The sequence below is a fragment of the Ascidia mentula genome, chromosome 8 (genome assembly GCF_947561715.1).
Source record: "Ascidia mentula chromosome 8, kaAscMent1.1, whole genome shotgun sequence".
NCBI lineage: Eukaryota > Metazoa > Chordata > Ascidiacea > Phlebobranchia > Ascidiidae > Ascidia > Ascidia mentula.
In genome coordinates, this window is record NC_138573.1 from 14,386,407 (window position 1) to 14,400,246 (window position 13,840).

Here is a 13,840-nt window from a genome sequence, read left to right on the forward strand (position 1 = left end):
GAATGCGAAAATTCAAAATAGAATTAAACTATAGTTTGCCGTTGAGTTACATGTGGATGACAGTTCCTACCTACTCTAATTCCCGTTTGGACTTAGTAGTTGGTTAGCATATTTTTAGTCATGGACATGGTAAGTTGGTTTTATGGCATTCAGTGTCGTGTAAACATTTTTTTTCCTAGGACCTATATTTAGGAGAGGTTATCAAATTCCGTCAAGGAATCTTGAATTGATCCCTCTTCTCTCCGCAAAGAAGACGTATGACAACATATCTACGTCTCCCCAAAATGGGATTTGTCACAATCTTTGCTTGTCCGTCTTTACAAGTGGAAATTTCGATCCAGTGCAAATCATGCAAGCTTTGCTAAGCGCTTTCACAAACAAAAAAATTTACCCCTTCATCAAATTCTAAAATCACACTTGTGCCGTATTATTACCGTTTCTATGCGCGCTTAAAACACATTTGGAATTACGATGGATCATATCAACTCTACGTAAACTCAGAAATACAGTAAAAGTTAATTACGCCCCAAGTTATATTTATACGTTTTTCACGTTTAAAAGTTTATTAAGAACCAAATTTCCTGTTTGGTGGAAAGGTTTACAACCATTAGTGATGCCCAAATTTAAAAATAACTTTCCGGTATCATTTTAAACATCTTTCCGCTATTGCTATCAACCCTGTCATGGCTATTGCCACAATTCTCTTCTTCTCAAGCAGAATTTCGGATGAGTGCTGTACAACGTTTATTAAGAAGCACAGTGAACACAAAGCGATTTGGAGCTTCTGATTGGAACAGGTGCAAAAAGGCGCAGACCACAGAAATTTTACGGGCGCCAGCAATCACAATTACGAAATTCCAGCAATATGGAATTATCTTCTACAGCTCAAGCAGTGAAAGTCTGTTATGCTTTTTGCATTCAAAGCGCGATTCTTGTAAGTAAAAAATCATCCGGCCGAATGAAATCACATGTAAATGGATTCGACCATTCGGGTTCGTCAGGCATCATGGTTGGTGACGCGGATCGACGGCCTGGGCGATCTCATCGACGATCGACTCATATTCTCAGATTGCGTTATCGCACTGCTCGCTGTCGGCTGCATGAAGCAAGACACTAACATCATGAGGTAAGAAACCGAACTGGACCGCATGGAGGATCGATATACTGTGGTTTGTTGCTAAATTGCGGGTTGGGCCGACACAAAACTGGTTTAATTATGTGGTATTTTTTCGGTCGGATTTTGTTGTATTAGTTTTGTATTTCACATAGTGTCCCTGTTGGTAAACCCATCCTCCAGTAGCCTGGATTAAGTTATTGGCGGTTACGAGTTTATCACAAGGATCATATAATAAGGACATGACACCGAAAAAATAAGAAAAACACGATGCAAAATGGGAAAAAAATAAGGCAAATGACGTACCTTATTTTCACACGACTTCGGCAGGCAGCAGAGAAAAGCTCGAATAAAACCTTCTCGAAACTTCTTGTGCATGAAGCAGTATATGACTGGGTTTACACACGTCGAAATGAACGACATCAGCTGCAAAGCAACAGGAAATTTGCTAGTGGGGTCTTTTAAATTTAGGTTGCATGGCACCTACTCACACAATAGGAAATACCTGTATGATTTCTATTCCACCCTCGATGCTCTTGCGCGCCCCCATAGGGTCGAACGCTCTCCACACGTTAACGATGAACAGTGGCGTCCAACAGACAAAATATAACACCTGTAAATTATAAAAAAAATGGTATGAATTTAGTATGTACCTTCGTTTAACTTTACGATTGAGGTAAAAGTTAAGGCAAGATCAATGCGGTTTGAGTGATTGGAAACATCGTATTACGATTTGCAAACGACATAAACCAATCTGCGCAACATCAGTAAAAATGTAACTATTTTTACCAAGTAGTAGTATCACCACAAACATTTCCATTTACCACCGATGCTCATCTAATTATAACGAGCGGCAATCGATGATTTTTAAAACATTATCGCTTTGCGACTTGCTATGCAGTAAAACGTAGTCTGACTAAAAAATTAATGGGCCTATTAGCGTTGGCGCTGCATTAATTATTAAAATGGCGGAAAGCGCTCGTGCCAATAATCGTTAACCACGTTGAGACAGGATTATAATTTAATTTGACAGGTGACCTTGACATAGCCGGGAAGGTCACTCGGCTCCGTCGCTCACGTTTTACTCTTGACGTTCAATGACTTCGAGAAAAAATATGGTTCTTTGCGATTGCATGAGAGGGTGGGAGATTTTTATATACTTGTCGGTTCAACGCTGGTTTCGAAACCATGACACTTGACCATTGCAACATGTTACGGATTGCAAACAAAGATGGGGGACGTTGATTCACATGGAACTACACACTATAGGGATTTTTTATTAAAATTCTGTTCTGTATTATTTTGGTTGAATACCCAGCGATAACTTTTGCAAAACCGTTAATAAAATTCCAATTTAAACGCCAATGACATTATTGTCCGTCAACCAAAAATATCGCTTAACAGTAAAACCTTACTAACATCGTATAATAAAACGGTGTAACCTTTTTGCGCAGGTAAGCATGACGTCATGACGGATGCCGCAACAAACAACCCCCGGCCACGACCACTTGTTGTCTAAGCGGGTGACTGAAATCAATTTTCTTTACGCCGCCGCACGTCCAACTACTTCGCTATTAGGTTTGTCACACGTCGGTAGCGCGCGCAAATGCAATAAGCCCCCGTAGCCCAGCGATCCAAGGCTTTAATAAAGTCCCGTTTGCTTTTGTGCTTTGTGCGCGTCCATCAATTGCAAAACCCAAAGCACGCCCGATTGTGTTAGTGTTGATTATTGATTGGACTACTCCTGTAATCTTGTGAGATCCTAAAGGCTCCTTGGACTAGACGAGTAGTGTTTTTCCATGCTTTCGAACCAAGGTTTTCCTTATGTTTCCGTATTGGCAGGAGGTTTAACGCAAGTTTACCGCCTCCATGCTTTTGGTTGGGACAGTTGTTGTGCTGTTTCGTGGACTTTCAAAATGATTGCAATAATTCAAACAGGTGCCGTGGTTAATTAAAAATTTAAATTTCAAACACATAAATTTTCAACTATAAGTGCAGTGCATTTGTATAAGTTTACTCTGCATTTTGGTTGTGTGCTTTGTTTACACTTCATAATGTTGTTATAGGGAACACTTTTATCACCGAAATCAATAACCAAAGTAAAATGTAAAATACCTGCCGCACATCATAGCTATATTTAATATTAGGAAGTCACAAATTACACTATTGTGACCAAAAGCCGGCGCTGTGATATTGATTGTAATTTTGAAATTCATGTCACGGAAATCAATTGCGTACATTGCGGCGACGTCAAAGGGAGTTTGTTCACACTAAGGGCATATTTACAGATCGAAACGCCAGTTCCAATTGGCTCATGGACGGGTGAATCGCAATAATCAATAGATGCATTTTATTTCGTGTTGTGTGAAATTGCCCTCCCCACCCCCAACAATGTTTGACGCTTTGGTGTTGACCTCAACGGGACCTAATATTTTGAGATTACTTCGTGTTTAATCTCAAAATATTGTGCGTTTGAAAAAGTTCTTCACCTTCTCGGCATGGTTTTGTTTTGCATTTTTTTTTTTAATCATTTTGTCAATTGTTGTTTTATTATGAGCTACATAAAGTGTCACTCTTTCAACCGTCTTATCAGTGCAGCTTTGTATTGACTGAACGAAACGGTGAGGCGAATTAAAACCTTTCACTTTGTGGTGACTATATGGAGTCGCCAACACCCACTGGGTAAAATACTATAGGTACAACAAATTAGTTTAAGTTTGAAACACAATTGCCAACGAAATGGTAACACATTTACGTCTATATAGTTTGAAATCCCCCTTGTCCACTTCTTTGTATTTTTACAAATGTAACCTCGTACGTATGAAATAAAAACATAGCTATAATGACCTACCACGATAAGAATTAGCATCTTTACCACCCGCTTCTTCGCTTTAAGCTGAGCAGCTGTTTGGTTTACTCTCGAATCCCTGGCGAAACCTTTTTTGGAACCGTGACGAGATAACAGAGGCGAGGCCACTTTCAAATAATCTTTCTTTCCTCCAGTTTTCTGATAATCATGTTACATAAATTTTGATGATCAAAAATTTAGTAAAACTGCAGTCATCCCAGCTCTAGATCAAACAGCGTTTAAGTTTTAGATTTTACATCACATTTCACTTTGCTCTGGAAATTTATTGTATTCAAAAATTATATATTAATCTATCATTAACCTCCATAAATGTAAATTAAACAAAATTATGCAGTCCTGGTTTCTTAGAAAGAAATAGATTGTGTATTGGTCACGTTGACAGTGTATATTGCGGTACTGTCGCACACAAACCTCTGCATCATTTGAGGAACAACTTTTTATCGAGTGCGACATCTTTCCGTTTCCCTCCGGAATTGAAAGGTGGCTCGTTTCCGTTCCGTTCACGCTTGAGTACCTCACTAAAATATGCAAATAAATGTATTCGAATTTGGATTTTCCACACGCTGGGAAACATTCGCGGATTTACCCGAAGTGACTTTTTGTTCCTTTTTAACCTCGAACTGAAAACCTTCGAATATTTTAAAGCACACTTTGGCGTAGGCCAATGTCATAAGAATGCCAGGGATGCAGAACAGCAACACTATCTGGATCACGTACCTACAAATGAAAGGAAAATATTAATACTTGACTTCAGCTAGGTAGTGAAAAAGACATCACACTGTGCTATGACAACGATAATGTCGAAGTAATCTATAAGCATGAGAAACAAACCCGCTAATAACCAAATGTAAAATAAAGAAAACCCTTGGATTTTGAAATTAAATTTTACTAAAAGCTTTTAGCGTATATATCATGAGTAGTGACGAATACAAATTTAAATAATGAAAAAGGGAACATTCTTTACAAGTATTCGAACTTTCGGTGAAAAACGTTCAAACATTTCAAACCGCTTAAAACTAAGTCATATTCATTCCTATGTAAATCCGTTGTGAGATTACCAGGCTTGTCTTTCCGCCGGGCCTTGAAAAACAAGTCGGCACGCGAGAGTGCATTTTCTCAGCTTAAGGATTGGCACGTATTGCAACTGGCTGAATACCAGGAATGGAGACATGAACACGCAGCTGATCAGCCAGATTCCGGCAATAACCTGAGGTGTTGGGAGTTGGTTAAGGCAATACTTGGTCTTTAATTATACCAACAGTTTACTATTTCAATTTTAGAATTGTAGCCCGTCGGGAGGTTTCAAGTGGCGCGCGAGACAGTTTTTGTAATGACGTCAGTAACCGCATGTGCACATTTGCATGAGTTTCGTGAACTTGCGATGGATTAACTTAGCATTTAATTCCCGAAACGCAGAGCCCAGCATAGCTCAACATCATTCTGCAGCGACATTCGCCACAATGTTGTGTAAACAAGGTCATCATTTCCGCTGGTTAATTGGCCTACGAAATTATATTCAAACCGCATGTGTCCCTTCAGATGGAAAACCAACAAAATTTTACTATGCTGTATTCAAGACATGTTTTCCACCACGAGACATAAACTGGAAAATAACATTTATTTTTAACCCCACTTTTTACCTCAACTTTTAAGCAATTATTCCAGGAACTTTTTCAAAATCTTGTGCAACAACAGGAATTTATGAATGTAAAATCGGGTAGCTCTTAATGCGATAACAATAGAACCTTCTTCCAAACGATAATGCCCTACTTTTAGTATGTGTTGTGCAGCAGGAAAATGCAATTATGTTAAAAACACCATGAACTTGCATTGTGTGGATCTAAGGAGATTCTGGGGTGCAGTTACACCCATCGAATCAAACTTTGTAAAATGTGTTCGGTTTTATTTGTTTCTGGTTGGGTAATTCGCCATTATTGCGGCCTAATGGTTAACTTGAGAAAATCGATTTTCCCGGAAGGAATTTTTCTTGCTTGAGTGTCGGTTTCAATTTATATTGATGTTCCCTGTTAGGCAGGTTTCTATTATACTAAGCGTCTCTTCGCTTATACACAGTATACGTGTAACACGACGGACATCACTTTTTAAAAGAACAGTGTGTTTGTGAAATAATGCAAACGAATTAACGTGTTTCGCGGCAAGACATACGGGACCGGGTACAGGTGCTTTAAACATCATTGATTTAAAGGCGAATTCAACACGCACTACTTTCCATGCAAAAGGGACATTATTGACGTTCAACCGACCTTCGACTGGAATATAACTTTCAACAAACTCAGAAACAGCAACCGTTTTTACAATAGACAACGCAGTAATATTTCATGCAAATGGCATGATTGGCAGGATCGACAAGTTAGACAAGTTACAATAGACAAGTAAACACTGCCAGTACCTTGTAGGCGTGAGATTTGGTTTGCCATCCACGTGACTTCAGAGGTCTGCAAATTGCGTTGTATCGCTCGATTGAGATCGCCAGCATCGTAAAAGTCGATACGGATACGGAAATACCTGCACATGACACAAAGCGTATCAATCAAGTTCAACATTTTGTTTCAACAAATATATTATTTATGAGTTTATTTCAGTTTGTAATGCAGATATAGCTTGTTTGGCGTCGTATAATTAATCTTGTACAGTTCGTCAGGTAAATGTTTAATCACGCACTATAGGTAATTGCATACGCGCGTCATCGGGTTCAATAAACCGCTGCTTCCGACATATCTTAGACAATGCCATAAAAAGATCATTGATTCCCTGTCTTTGTGGTAATTCGCCATACATTATTCACCTAATATTGCCTTAGCCTCGTCTGGCGTTTTCACCTGTCGTACTGCGTGTGGTAATTGCACTTTTAGGAAATTAAAATATCTCCTGTGATGATAATATGTGGTTCGAGGTTCTGTAGTTCTGTACTTGTTTATCGTTTATGTATTTGGCAGTTGCCATCATCCGGCATGTTGCATTGTTTTATAGTTCTGACTCTTTTTATGTGTAGTTTTGGCTGCAGTATTAATAGTACAGACAGTCATTTGAAGTGTTGCGGCAAAGCTCTTATTCGAGCTCTATACCACAAAAGGCGAACTACCGATACAACCAACGTGTATAACTGCGATAGGAGCAACAAGCCTTTCGGAATGGAATTTTTTGCTTTATTTTAGTAGAAAAATTATTCTATTATAAAAAAAATGATAATTTGTAATTCGCAGACGTCATTGCGGCATAATACAATCAATACTTAAACGACACACCCCTTAATATGACGTCAGCTACTTGAACCAAACAAGCCGCAAGTCACGATTGACGTCACAGCATATGGGTTTTTATTATTACAGAATATATCAATAATAATTAGCGCACAAACAAATATACTTTTACCAATTCTTTTTTTGGTTCACCTTCACGACCTTAAAAGAAGAGTTTTTTTTTTCTATTTTTGTCAAAAATAGTATTATTTATCCGTACTTCACAAACATTTTTTTATAGAAATATTTGGACTTTCAACTGTTTGAAACTTTTTTAAAGACCAACGATCTGAATATTAATCTCATTAATACTTTTTGCGACAACAAATAAATAAAATAGTTTCACTATTGTTGTCTGGATTTGAACAACCGAAACACCCAACATTATTTAAGTTGTATTTCTACAGGTAATCGTTCTTACCCATAAAGTAGGGGAAGACCTTGCACAGCACTGATCCGAATATAAAACGCTTGAGCATGCGTCCGATGAGCGATATGGGCATGCAGAATAGAGCAAGGAGAAGATCACTGACTGCCAAGCTGAGCAGGAAGGAGTTAGTGACGGTTCTCATTTTCTTGTTTGATGCCAGGGTGATGATCACAAGGCTGTTGCCGATGAGAGCCAGAAGGAAAACGATGGTGTACATGACGAAGATGTGGATCGGTTCTTCTCCTGGGTGAATAGAATAAAGTAACTCAAATCATATTCGGTCGCTAGTCGGTGTGGATTGCGTATTTGAATGTTAAACTCATTTTGGTAACGATTTTTCGATGGAAAGATGTAATTCCTGTTGATGTAAATTTTTTTTTTTTTTTTTAATTTAAAAAGCAATTCAATCTCAAAACTTCAACAAGACTTTGGATCCTACTTTTTTTGTCTGCAAAAGCATTTTCGGCCCAACCAGAGTCAAAAATGCTCGTTATTTGTATTTGAAAATGGATTAAAAAGGAATTTGCTACAGTGATAAGCAGGCCACAAACCTGTTTCAATATGTCTCAAACAGCGCACCACCAACATTTGCACACACCACTTGAGCACTGCTTCAGACTACGGTCAATATCAAGCCTTAGCAGTGTATATTGTACTTTTAATTATAAATTTCATATTTTTGTGAAGAAAATTTCCATGTTTAATCCACTTAGTGTTAATTTAAGGCCACGAGATAAAAAAATAAAACAAACAGGAAGTCCATCGATCGAATAACAATAAAACCCCAAAGGCATTTGGTCACCAATAATCGTGACAGTTTGTCACCACGTGGCACGCAACAGTGTCACTCGGATGGCAGATGGCATGCGATTAGCACAGGTGACACATATTTAATAATGCTGATCGTCAAAGTAAATATGTAATAATGTGGACCGATCGATGGGTCCCGAATGCGCTAATTACGGATCATCGCTAATTACGAACAGTTGCCGTGATTGTGCTTGTATTTATTTTTGCTGCATCTTTTTTTGAATTTTTAAATAAACTTTGCAGAGTATTCAGGCCACAGGTTCACCTCCTACAAAAACTGGCTTATTTTCCCATGCATGACCATCAAATTACTACAGCAAAGTAGAATATTTTCCCAGTAATTATGAGTTCTGAGTGAGGGTGATCCGCGCAGCTGCCGAGTATTACTGCGTCAGACGGGTGGCTATGGTCGGGCGACAGCCAGCATTTAACTCTTTGGTGTGTTGTTTTTGAGTTGGGGTCGAGACACGTGCCTTTTTTAAAGCGCTGTTCACACGCCGCTGCTCACAGTTAGGATATGATAGCAAGGCGCTTTTACCTAGGTTCAACAACATCTCTTCGACAAGCGTCTTTCAAACAGGCGCTGTTTGCTGCTGTTTTAATTTGACGTCGAAAAAGACTTGACGTTTGATTGAAACGGTCGGACCTTCTGTGCGCCTGTTCCTTTGGTGAAATGTATTAATTATTTAAAACAACCGCCAGTATACATTTAACTGGTGAACTCAGAGCCCGGAGCTCCATCGATGATCGTTCAAAAGCCTGTTGGTCTTGATTGATGTGATTACTAGACAACGTAAGAAAAACCTGCGCCTTTACAAAGTTAATCATGACGTTATTGACGCTTTTTTCCGTCAATTGCACAACTGCATTTGCTGAAAACAATTTTGGACAAGCAACATTCCCTCTTACTTCATTTTCTCGCGCAAATAAATTATATCTGACATATAATTATGAACTAACTGGTTATAGCGTTCAAGTTGCCACTGGAGCAAACTTAGAATATAGTTATATAGTTATTGTGGAATAGGGGTTTGCGAAAATACGGTGTAAATAAAATAAAACGCGTGAATAAGATCTGATGACGTAAAATGTAAGATTCGAAGGTGTTTTTTGCGGTAAGTTTAGAGCTGGATCGTCATGGTTTAATACAACATATTCGTAGATCGCAAAACGACAAAAACAAACCTTTTCCACGAGGCGCGACTGTTGACGTAGTAACCATTCCAGCGAAGGTTGAGTTTCCCAAAAATTCGTCCGACGTCAATCTAATAGAAGGAGTTGCGTAGTTTCCGTCGAAAAAGGGTTCAGTGCTGTTTACAATCAGCCCACGTCGAGTATCAACATCCGATGCTAACCCTGTATTTGGACCGACCAGCTGTGGGCCATTGCAATTAAATTTTCTGGCCCGCATCCCCGGCTGCGGTGTGCTTGGCATTTTTAAATATGCCCACGTATTGCTGACCACAGTGGTCATGATTGCAGACAAAAGGTAAATATTTGAAAATACAAACGTTTTCTGTACATGGTGGGGGCAAAGGTTAGTTTTTTTTTATACCGTACAAGGTTTGAACTTGCAACCCTTACGACAACTGAGAAACAAATTGTCTTTATCACTAATTCTACACGTTGCATAAAACCATCGTCTTTTCCTAATATCTCAAACAGTTTGGTTCTTAAAACTGTAAACAACTTAGATAACCCATTTCTGAACATAATATAATCTCGTCTTAGCTAACAAATTCCCGTAACAACCTTACGCAATATTTAAACATAGAATCGTTACCTTTAAAGCAAACTTCAAACAATGCAAAGTCAAACTTCATCTTTGCGCGTTTACGCTTCGCGAAAACGATCGTTTGCCCACTGGGACTACTGCCAACGATTGGCAACGCTTTAAATATAGGTGAGCTGCCTTTTTTCCTAACGGTTTCAACCTTTGTCTTGGCGGATCAATGCCACCGCAGTTTCGGCGGACGCAAGGTCGCTTCCTTCATCAAATGTGACGTTTACTTGGAATTACACGGGGCTCTAACTGGAGGCGTTGCTATGCGTTGATTTTTTTGTTTACCAATTCCTTTCAAAGCGACATAGCTGTAATTACGTGACTGTTAGGGAAAGAATTTTTCTCCGTGCGGTTTAGCAATGTTAGCTTTTTGCACAACCGCACACGATGGGTCGATGTCCCACGCAACTGTCTGTGGATATGCGAAAAAAAATAATAACTACATTCAAACACGCATTCGTTTAAACAAACCTCTTCGACGCATTATTGTTTCTTTCACGTCGTGCATGTTGTCAAGGATTCTTCCTTGTCGCTGTAGCATATTATGTGCAAAGAAAACTTTTGTTAATATTACGGGCAGTGTTAACATACAGCGTACCAAAGAACAACATGTTGCTGGAAGAAAACAACTTGTTTTAAAATTAACTAGGTTGAAGTAAAGTTGTTCTCTTTCTTATCTTATAACGGAATGCCGGCGATAATTCAAATTTCGACATAAAACACTGATACTTCAATATCTGTATTCGGATAACCGGCGGATTTTCCGGAAAATAACAGTGGAAATTTTGTAGGTAATTTCTGATGTACTTTGGCATATTAAAAAAAATATAATGATACTTTTTAATGCGCTTTTATATGACGTATATAAGATGGGGCTTATACAAAGATTGGCCTGAAACTTCCAAAACAAAATCCCAATCAAGTATTAAAGCAATTGCACGCTTGGGATCATGCGATAAATTTTTAATGTCGGGCCCTCGTTAAAACACCGACCTGTGTCACTTGCCTCCGTTTCAAAGACCAGGAAAGGTCATTAGAGTGATGCGATGAATCCAACTTTCGACTTTGGGTCGTGATTTATAGGTGAACCCAGAAGGACGAGTTATACGCGTTTACGTCACTTCATCGGCGTTGTTTTATGTTTGTCGATGTTACGTCATTTAGTTTTGGTATTTCTAATAAACCTCGCAGGTTTGAATCGCGATATTTCTGTACTACGCGCAAAAATATAACTTTGTAAGACAGTTTCTTCTTTGTAGATGGTCTTTACTGTTCGCGATTACTTTTGTGGTATGTACGATAGTTTTTGAATTGTTATCTGCAAGATGTGCATGTTGGTCGCATCTAAAAGCAAAGATATCGACTGACGCCGACAACACAGTGGCCTGTTGCCGATTAAGCCCACCTCTGTAGGCGCAAGTGAATTAGTTGATTAGGAAAGACTCCCTTGTGCCTGAACGGGTGCGACCCTTTGTTCTGTCAAAGCGCTAAATTTAATTTGTTTTTAAATCTCCAGAGAGATGAGCACCCGTTAGTTCGACAGTCAGTTGACTTAACCGATAGCGACGCAATTGAGGCATGGACATCATCTAGACTGATGAATTGGGCCCTTGATGTATTCAAAGCAATGGAAATGATCGTTGACGGGCCATCCTGTTTTATCTCATTTTGCAAAGTTAATCAATTAGAATAAAATTTGCCGAGCAAAAGGAGCACGACGCTGTTTTAACTGTACATTTGTTTACTATCCTACCACATTTGGTACAAAATATATCCAGTCTACCAGGAACACAAAAGGTTACTTTTTAGTGAAGTCTGTAATCTTCTAAAAAATTTTTAATATTTGGTGATCCATTTCTATGATCTTGTGTTACGTACCTGTGAGGTTACCAAAATTGTACTTGTACTCCTGTGAAAGAAGTAAAAGAAGTACCTGGTTTTGTGGTTTGCTTTGACGAAAAACAAACCTAAAAAAACTGAAGGAAAGTTGCTTTGGGGGCGCCATGACAGAATCTAAAAAAGGAAAACATCGAAAAACTTATTCACCACCATCTCCACCGCCGTATGAACCCCCACCCAAATGGATACCCCCGCAAGAAAGATGGAACGACTCAAACTACAACAGCAACCTCATAACATACTTGCCAAGGACCGTTCACTTGGAACGCACAGAACACCGACCGCTTGGCTTCAACATAAGAGGTGGTAAAGCGAATGAATACGGTGTATATGTCTCAAAGGTATCAAAAATCATTTTGTATTTGATTTATTTTGCTAACAAGTAGCAATAATAGTTCCTGAAATACTTATAGCTTGTGGTTCTTCTAAAATCCCGTGTGCACTTCTTAAACTCAAGAATTTTTATTGGAACTTGATGGTTTACAAATACTGTTCAAAACTTGTGTCCTAATTTCTAGTTTAAGGCCAGATATATAGGCATACAATTAGAAAAATCGTACACATGGCTTTAGTAGCCTATAATCAGTCTGCCGTTATTTTACTTACGATCTTTTGGTCCATTTTAGGTATTGCCTGGTTCTGAAGCTGACCAACTTGGATTAAAACCTGGTGACAAAATTTTGTATGTCAACAAAATCGATTTTTGCGATATACCTCATGCTGATGTAAGACTGTGTTTCTTTGCTTTGTGTATAAATAAGTCTTTATAACCTGACACCTGCATAATGCAGGATTTCAAGTTGCTAATATAGTTCAATTTAGCAATAAGTGACAGACTTTTGTGCTTAAGATTATGGCATACTGTGTTTTTTATCATCTTTTCCATTTAGGCTGTTGATCTTCTGCAGGAATCTGATATTTTGGAAATGAGGGTGCAATATTTTCCTTATGGTATGTTGTTGTAAAGATAATCAAATCATTTTAAATTTAAATGTTAAAATATTTTTCGTGTGCTACCTATGTTTTGTATTGCAGGTTTTAGTTTACAGCAACAGAGAATTGGCCTCGTTTGAACTTTTATTTCCCAATGAACTTCACACAAATTAACTGTTGTTATGATATATGTTTTATGTGCAGCAGTGGAACAACCGTACTACATGATTTTCCATGTTTTTTAGAGAAATTTATTTTTGATGTGTACAAAGAGTGTCTTTTCAACAAGGTATTGGTTTTTATTTGAAACAACTACTTCATTTTAAATGCTATCTTTAAATGTCCAATGTTTGAATTTATTTGCTATTAAATGTATGTTTAAAGTTCCAAATATTTCTTACAAAAATTTTTTAAGGTGCATCAAATGTTGTGCTGCATTGTAACATTAATCATCCTTTACATAAATATTTATCATTTGGCCACCTACCTGCAATTTGTATGCTAGCACTGTTTGCGCGTTGCCGAAGTTTTTGTACTAGCAGTTGCCTATTTTCAAAGTTTAAATTGTGTTTTTACATTTGCATAATGTACTAATCAAATCGCATTGTCTGTAGATGATTTTGTGCCAAATACAATATGTCATAATATTGAGTAAAAAATGTTGTTTCTAATGCCATTGTGTTTAGTGGCAGACTTCATAAACCCCCAGTAACACTAGAAAACAAATTTATACAGAACCTAT

The 13,840-nt window shown here is 38.2% G+C and overlaps 2 protein-coding genes across 3 annotated transcripts; one reads left to right on the forward strand and one right to left on the reverse strand.

Annotated features, from left to right (window-relative positions):
* Nucleotides 1-834: 834 nt before the first annotated feature.
* LOC145911456 (cholecystokinin receptor type A-like) lies at nucleotides 835-9,988 on the reverse strand. 2 transcript variants are annotated; one of them, XM_082998789.1, is made up of 10 exons: nucleotides 9,669-9,988; nucleotides 7,665-7,916; nucleotides 6,394-6,509; nucleotides 5,042-5,190; nucleotides 4,570-4,700; nucleotides 4,395-4,501; nucleotides 3,966-4,121; nucleotides 1,620-1,727; nucleotides 1,421-1,540; nucleotides 835-1,096 (listed from the first exon to the last, which is right to left on the reverse strand). In XM_082998789.1, the coding sequence occupies exons 1-10, from the start codon at nucleotides 9,955-9,957 to the stop codon at nucleotides 998-1,000; spliced, it is 1,527 nt and encodes a 508-aa protein (XP_082854915.1). In that variant the 5' UTR covers nucleotides 9,958-9,988; the 3' UTR covers nucleotides 835-997. The 2 variants fall into 2 exon arrangements, with proteins under 2 accessions (XP_082854915.1, XP_082854917.1); XM_082998791.1 differs by having other exon boundaries at nucleotides 990-1,113.
* A 2,217-nt stretch (nucleotides 9,989-12,205) lies between these two features.
* LOC145911678 (PDZ domain-containing protein 11-like) lies at nucleotides 12,206-13,719 on the forward strand. The gene is made up of 4 exons (XM_082999090.1): nucleotides 12,206-12,506; nucleotides 12,792-12,890; nucleotides 13,056-13,116; nucleotides 13,201-13,719. The coding sequence occupies exons 1-4, from the start codon at nucleotides 12,270-12,272 to the stop codon at nucleotides 13,236-13,238; spliced, it is 435 nt and encodes a 144-aa protein (XP_082855216.1). The 5' UTR covers nucleotides 12,206-12,269; the 3' UTR covers nucleotides 13,239-13,719.
* Nucleotides 13,720-13,840: the final 121 nt, after the last annotated feature.

Bases quoted from the DNA above. Each gene is read 5' to 3' on its own strand.
- LOC145911678 (XM_082999090.1), top strand. From the start codon at position 12,270: ATGACAGAATCTAAAAAAGGAAAACATCGAAAAACTTATTCACCACCA. The intron at 12,507-12,791 runs GTATCAAAAATC...GGTCCATTTTAG, and splicing joins ACGGTGTATATGTCTCAAAG to GTATTGCCTGGTTCTGAAGC. The intron at 12,891-13,055 runs GTAAGACTGTGT...TTTTCCATTTAG, and splicing joins GCGATATACCTCATGCTGAT to GCTGTTGATCTTCTGCAGGA.
- LOC145911456 (XM_082998789.1), bottom strand. From the start codon at position 9,957: ATGACCACTGTGGTCAGCAATACGTGGGCATATTTAAAAATGCCAAGC. The intron at 4,502-4,569 runs GTAAATCCGCGA...TGCATATTTTAG, and splicing joins GGAACAAAAAGTCACTTCGG to TGAGGTACTCAAGCGTGAAC. The intron at 1,097-1,420 runs GTACGTCATTTG...TGCTTCATGCAG, and splicing joins CGAAGTCGTGTGAAAATAAG to CCGACAGCGAGCAGTGCGAT.